The 7,205-nt window shown below is 44.8% G+C and overlaps 1 protein-coding gene across 1 annotated transcript; it reads right to left on the bottom strand.

Annotated features, from left to right (window-relative positions):
- Positions 1-541: 541 nt before the first annotated feature.
- Positions 542-3,096, bottom strand: SLC25A4 (solute carrier family 25 member 4). The gene is made up of 4 exons (XM_017832998.1): positions 2,900-3,096; positions 2,162-2,648; positions 1,724-1,864; positions 542-1,378 (listed from the first exon to the last, which is right to left on the bottom strand). The coding sequence occupies exons 1-4, from the start codon at positions 3,008-3,010 to the stop codon at positions 1,221-1,223; spliced, it is 897 nt and encodes a 298-aa protein (XP_017688487.1). The 5' UTR covers positions 3,011-3,096; the 3' UTR covers positions 542-1,220.
- Between the last annotated feature and the right edge of the window lie 4,109 nt (positions 3,097-7,205).

The following is a 7,205-nucleotide window of genomic DNA, read 5'->3' as shown; positions in this document are numbered from 1 at the left end:
ATTTTTGTTTATATATAGCCAAACTTAACAACTGAAATAGCCACAACTCACTTTCTCTTCTTTGCCTGATTGAACAGCCTATTCTTCAGTGAGTTCACAACCATGCAGCATCTAAAGTTTAAAAACTGTATTGAGCATGTTCTGATCTCACTGGTAATTAATGTTCATAATGGTGTAGTTGAAAGTGTAGTTATTTTAATAACTTGGGAGTATCCCACTCTAGAATACTTTTTCAAGTAAAATAAGCAGCAGTGACTTCACTATTCAACAAGGACACACCTCAAAGTTAAGGATAACATAAATTACCAAAGCAGCTAAGACTATATGGAAGCTTATCTCTAAGATAACTGGCTGCAGTACCCTCAAACTCAATCCACTTGGTTTTGCAATTGTAGAATTATCAATAACCACTTCACCTATTCCTAAAGCTCTGTTGAAAAAACTTTGAAGAGACAGTCACTAACAGTGTGCTGATTAGCATATCACCTTAGAAGACACATGCTTGTAATGTGTTCAGTGTACTGAAAACAACAGAAAAAAGTTCATTAATATATTAATTTATTTCATTTCGGTTTTAGTTCAATTGAACCTCAGAGCAGACAACTTTTTGCTTTGTCACAATACAGGGAACTTTTGAAACACTTTATTTCCATATTCTACAAAGAGTGGTTGAAAAATCTGATTATGGTCTCAACCATATAACTGTAATTTGTCAGTGAAGAGGCTGCAGTTAGGAACTCAGCCTGGTGCTTCAATATAGTTTATAGTTCCAGACATTTTCACTTAGTATCATTAAAAAATAGAGCTTTAGAAGAAAACATGATTTTAATTCATGTTATATCATCACACAGTTGGGTACCTAGAGACATTGCTTAATACCATAAATATTTATGACAATCTATTAAGAATTCACATTATTAGATTTCAGACTAGATATAGACCACCCAAGTCTTGTCTCTAGACAAAATCTATTACCTGCAATTTGAAGTATAATATATACACAGGTTCCAATACAAATGCTGGAGGAATTGTCATACAAAATGTAGCTGTGATGTAGTGGACAATTTTTAAATAATTGCATCCTCATCTCTGCCAGATACGTTACTCAAATTTTATTCTGTTTCCCTAGGAAATATTTTATTGTCCATTACATCACAAGAGCACATTTTAAAAAAAAGTTGATTGAGAACAATTGAACTACTACATTATGATGTTCGGTTTTAGACGTACTTCTTGATTTCATCATAAAGTACTAATACAAAAGCTCCACCCATGCCTCTCAACACATTCGACCAGGCACCTTTGAAGAACGCTTTGGATCCTTCATCTTTAGCTATCTTCTTCCAGCAATCAATTGTGCCCTTATACATAATATCAGCTGTGGAAACAAACATAAAGGTCATAAGGCTTGAAGTTATACAGCAAATATGTTTCAACTTCCCCATCTTTAAACCAATAAGGAATAAGCAAAGTATAGCCCAGAATTTAAGTAATCAATTAAGGAAAAGTAATTCCCCACATGGAAATCAAGTAATTTCTCAGTCCTTTAAGTAAACATGACAGAAATAACCAACAATGTGTTTCCCGTAGGTTGTTTTTAAAGGATTCCATTAAGAAGGTCATTAGTTTTCCATAAGAGAAAAAAATACCCAGTATCTCCCATCTTATCTCAATGAAGAGATACTTTCTGCTGCCAGAATACCATAGGAGCATTTATTCTTACCTCCCTTTCGGCCAGACTGCATCATCATCCTACGTCTCACAGTATCAAAAGGGTAAGAAACCAGCCCTGCCACTGCAGTGACACTCTGGGCAATCATCCAGCTCACTACGATATGCACATTCTTTGGATCAGGCAACATACCTGTCATCAAGAACAAATGAGCAGAGTCAGAACAGAGGGAAAGGGTTGTGGGAAAGATGGCTGTGGAAGGAACAATCACCCACCAACCCCAGGAGTCAATCCAAAACCAAGGCGTGTGCTCAGAACAGCAACTTGAGGGAGGCAGGAATGCATGTCAGAAACACCTGTGTGTGTTCTAGCACTGCACTCTGAACTGGTACTGAGCCAAGCCCTGCCTGTCCTTGTACTGCCAAGTGCTCTAGAGTGCCTTTACTGGATGGATCTTCCCTTGCAGTCACTCCTCCATGCACTTCTTACCCTTGGCCGTGTCATACACCCCAAAATAGGCTGCTCTGTAGATGATGATGCCCTGGACAGACACGCTAAATCCTTGATACAGGCCCCTCAAGCCATCAGACTTAAAGATCTTCATAATGCAGTCGCCCAGCCCAGAGAACTCCCTCTCTGTAGCTCCTTTGCCCACATCAGCCGCCAGCCGGGTCCTGGCGAAATCCAGCGGGTAGACGAAGCAGAGGGAGGTGGCTCCCGCGGCACCCCCAGACGCGAGGTTCCCTGCGAAGTAGCGCCAGAACTGCTTGTGCCTGTCCACTCCGCCCAGGAAAATCTGCTTGTACTTGTCCTTGAAGGCGAAGTTGAGGGCCTGGGTGGGGAAGTACCGGATGACATTGGCCAGGTTGCCTCTCCAGAAGGAAGCGATGCCTTGCTCCTTAGGGATGCGGACTATGCAGTCCATGATGCCCTTGTACTGCTTATCGGCCGTGATCTGTTTGCTGGCATGCTGGACCTGCACGGGGGAGAAGGAGAAGGACGGGACGGTAGAAAGAGGGCACGGCAGGAGTGACCCCGCACGCTGAAGGGCACGGACGGGGCCAGCCCAGCTCCCGCCACCCCGAGGCGGTGCTGCAGGTCCCGGGCAGTTCCCGCGTAACCAGAGCCGGCCGAGCTCCTTCCCATATTTAGTCACGCCGGGCAGTGCCCGCCGCGGCGGCACCACCTGTGGCGCGGCCCCACCGCCCGCCCCCCACTGCCCCTCACCTGCAGCAGCAACTTCACTCTCTCGATGGGGGCGACAGCCGTCTTGGAGACGGCGGCGGCAATCCCGCCGGCCAGAAAGTCCTTGAGGAAGCTGAGTGCTTGGTCTCCCATTCCGCGAGCCGGTCCGACACCCCCACCCGGAGAGAGGCAACGACCGCGCACTTCCCCACCCGGCCGGCCAAATGGTCCCCCACCCCGCGCCGCCGCTCTTATACCCCGCGGCCTCTCGCGATAGGAGGAGGCACCCCCCGGAGCGCAGGCATTGGCTGAGCCCCCTGGGCCCGCCCCCGCCGCGTCCCCCCGGGCCGAGGCCGTGAGGGGCGCGCGGCCCGGGACGTTTAAAGGGCAAATTAAAGTTATCTGGGGCTGCCGGGGAACGCGGCGTCGGAGCATGTGCCCACTGTATTAATAGCACAGGAGGGGACACGGGCAGCTGGCAGGAGCGCTCCAGGCCGAGTTAACCGTTCCGTGCAGGCAGAAGGCAGTGGCTGGGGGCTGGTAAGAGCAAAGGGGCTTTAAGCCTTGGCTCGTGTGCGTGGAGTCACACAGAGAGGGGTGAGGGGCACACGGATGTCGTGCCCCACAGCAAGGCTCACCAGGGTTGCACTGTCAGCTTGGAAGGTGGTGCCGTGTTTGTGAGCATCAGTGACCAGGAATGGGCTTGGGCCTCTCAAGTCAAGGCCAGAGAGCGACTTCGTGTTTTATGCACTATGTGAAGTTGCAGGCATCGAGGTTTTTAAATACCCAACATGGTCCAGGATGGCTTTCCCAAGGAGGAGACAACCTGTCCTCCTGCACTGTACCCCCATTTCAACCCTGCAAGGTCAGACCCTCACAAAAGTCTCACTCAGTCCCCTCTGAAGGAGGGAAGGAGGGGAAAGGGCTCTGGGAAGCACAAACGTGCTTAAGTTGCTTGACTCACACCACGTGTGAAAGAATAAAGGCTGTAGCAAAATGCTACCTTCATGCACAGTCTGGTTCTTAAGGAAACAATTGAGTCTCAAATGAAGATTACATGGCTTATTCATTAGTTTCACTGTTTCACAGAGTCATCAAGGTTGGAAGAGACCTTTGAGATGATCAAGTCCAACCATCAACCCAACATCTCTCATCTGTTCTTTCTGGCTGACCCCCTTAAGAAAGCAAGAGCTTATGACTGGTTGGGTGACTTGGTTGTGTGGAATAATTACATGAAAGGCAATGCAGCAAGCTGTAGATGCATACCTAGAACTTTGCCTTAAAAAGCCATTAAGATGTGCCCCCAGGATAATGTTACACTGAGGAATTCATAAAGTAATGGGTCAGCTTTGATTTGGTAATATGGTATCAATAATGAAGATAGGATTCATCTTAATGTAGGTATGAAAAGATTGGCTGTCCCACTAGGTGACATTCTCTCCAGGACAGCAGATGTCTTCTCACTGATGTGTTTGTTAGCATAAGTCAATGAGACAGTAAATTTGATCCCTTATCTCTCTCGCCCTCTGCCACTCTTATGTCTGTTGAGGTAGAGGTCTCCTCATGAACCACAGCTCTGAGAAGTAGATAACAGCTGTAACTTCCTTTGTACCTTGGCCATCCTGAGAAGATGGAACCTGTCCCAGCTTCTAAGAAAGGAGAAGAGAGCCCCCCTGAAGAGACGTTTCCCCAAGCAAGGTCCGACATAGGGGATCCCTAGAATTAGACTGTGAGTTGAGGGGAGTTTTGTTTAACACATGTGGCTGTCTCCTACCTTTGACCTTTCCTTTCTCTTCGTCATACTTCACTCACCAAGTCTCCTCTTTCCACGGGAAAGTAAATATCCCTTTAACATCTTGGGGTTTCTACTGCTGGTTTCACACCCACATGGACCCATGGGACAGTGATGCTCGCAGCTGCTGCCTGACTATCCAGACTGATAGGGTTTCCCCAGTGTGTGCACTCAGGTGTCAGCCAGTGCCCCACTGACTGGTGTATGGTGAGTGAGAGGTGGGAGAGTGGCAGTGGGAAGGTGCTGGGGAGGGAGGGGAGTCGGGGGCCTGGAATGAGACTGGAGTGGGTCTGTGCTGAAAGGATCATTTGCCTGCCTCTCCTCCACTATCTTTGGTTTAGCGCATTCTAATATTTTTTAAAATTATTATTTTATATCATTACATTGCTTTTTTTAAACGGCATTTTAATGAAGTCTTTATCATAAGAATTCCAGTCATGTTTTGAAGTTATTGTTGTGTATCATCATCACACTCCATAGAGGTTCTTTGATTTAATAGATATTTCTGTACTATTTACCCATGACTGCCAGTACTTATAGAAAGTAGTGCATAGCAAGTGAGTTGCCACTTTTTCTCCTTTTGCTTTCACTTTTCTGAGCCCAGATGTCTATTTTCAGGAGAGACATGGCTTCCAAACAGTTTTAACAAAAGCAGGGCTGGACCCAGGACTTGTGTTGACTACGTTGAGGCTTATTCTTCATTTGTTTGATTTTTGTTCCAACTGCCTGTTTTGGATCTTTCCTATATATGATAATGAGGGCTTTTATGCTACCTCTTGTAGAAGTTCATATATATCCTGTGAGGAACTTACTGCTAACTCCACCAGTAACACCAGCTTGAGCATGAGCATAAGCATTTCCACTAGCTGGAAATGTCGTTAAAAAAAAAGCTAAAGGACCTTTGGCTTTTCATACAGTTAGTTGGTGTTTGTTATTCAATAATCAGAATAGTTACTGATACTTTTGTAGAGAACTGGTTGAAAAAGTTCTGCAAGCTTTCTGAAATGCAAGCTTTTCGAAATATTGAAAGCCGGATTTTAAGCCTCATCTTCCTTAGATTTTTGCATTTTTGGATGAATTATCTGGCTTTCTGGGCTGAGTTTGTGGGTGCTTTGCACTGCTGGCATAGCATAGCATAAAGACACTGGAATTTGTTGTTAAAAATTCTGAGCTAAAAATAATAACCTAGATCTACATTTTCAAGAGAGATTAGTGACTGACTGCATTGTGCTTTGGTGTCTGAATAGGCAGCTACAGGAGATCAACTTTTCCAAAGTAGTGCATACCCTTGTTTAATTACATTTTCAAGACAGTGGGAACTCTAGCATTGAGGCTAGACCAGACACAAAATAAAAAAGCTTTTCCTCAAAAGTCAGCAGTCAAAGCCTGACAGCAGGTACAACAGGGAGTACAAGGAATCAGTCACACCATCCTGACTCCCAGCATAGACAGTGATGGGTATATTGACAAGATGCCAAGAAAAAGTATGTGAGTATTTTCAGGAAAGATTTGTAGGATTATAGTAACTTCTTGTGCAAGATTGATTTAGGTTTATGGTCAGGAGGGGGAGAGTAAGAGAACCCAAACAGACTAAATGAGGATAAGAGTTGAGAGAAATAACGAGGTTGCCGGTGACAAAGATAATCCAGAAGAATAAAATCATGTGGGCTCTGAGTTTTGTTTTGGGCAGATATTAGTGTGGGTAATTTTAGTTGGGTGTTGGTGTTATCTGTCTTAGGGGCCAACATTGATCCAGAGAGGGATCTAGACAGTAAGTGTAAGCAGCATATTGAGAAGGGAAGTGATAGTGCTGGAAATAGCAATGGGATTCAGCATAGGGTGTGTTTGTTTATTAGAGCATGTCTGTAATGTGAGGACAAGGAGTTGGAGGAAGGTCAAAACTTCAGAAGAAAACTGAGGCAGTGAATGAAAATTAGTATGAAACAGATCAGAAGTTATGTTGTAACAGGACAAGCATAGGGTGTAAAAGTAGGAAGGAAAAAACACTCAACATGTGACAAGGAACTTGTAGGAAGAGAGCATATTAAGATTTCCTTTGGCAAGGATTTGTGCAGAAGATATTCAGGAAAAGAGCATTTGAAAAGTGCATTAAAAATGGTGAAAGGCAGCCAGGTCTTCATTTAACTTGGAAAAGTAGGAGGAAAAATTAGAAGGATGTCATAACTGGAAGGGGAGACAATCAAATGGTTGTGGATGAAGTAAACCTGATCACAGGTCAGCCAGGAGGAAATTGAAGCTGAAGGCAGAGTGAGGTATGTGTTTGGCAACCAGACTTCATGAGATAGGAGTGGAGAGTAAGAAACAGAGAACCTACAATCAATCTGTGCTAGAGAAGAAAGGTAAAGCAGGAGGAAGAGGGCTGAGATTAGATGGGATTTTATCAATATGATGAGATTAAAATAATGGAAAGAGCAAATGAGAGGACATGAGGAAGGACATGGCAAGAGACAAAAAAGATCAGAGAGAACGGGTGGGACAACAGAGGTCGGGGAAAGCAATGGTTGCTGCAGACACCATCAAACGAATAGCTTTATA

This window comes from Lepidothrix coronata, unplaced genomic scaffold (genome assembly GCF_001604755.1).
Source record: "Lepidothrix coronata isolate B3197 unplaced genomic scaffold, Lepidothrix_coronata-1.0 Scaffold0, whole genome shotgun sequence".
Lineage (NCBI taxonomy): Eukaryota > Metazoa > Chordata > Aves > Passeriformes > Pipridae > Lepidothrix > Lepidothrix coronata.
This window is presented reverse-complemented; position numbering and strand designations above follow the sequence as displayed.

Excerpts from the sequence above, each read along its gene's own strand:
- SLC25A4 (XM_017832998.1), bottom strand. The coding sequence starts at position 3,010 with ATGGGAGACCAAGCACTCAGCTTCCTCAAGGACTTTCTGGCCGGCGGG. Across the intron at positions 2,649-2,899 it reads GAGTGAAGTTGCTGCTGCAG|GTCCAGCATGCCAGCAAACA; the intron begins GTGAGGGGCAGT and ends TCCCCCGTGCAG. Across the intron at positions 1,379-1,723 it reads GCAGTCTGGCCGAAAGGGAG|CTGATATTATGTATAAGGGC; the intron begins GTAAGAATAAAT and ends TTGTTTCCACAG.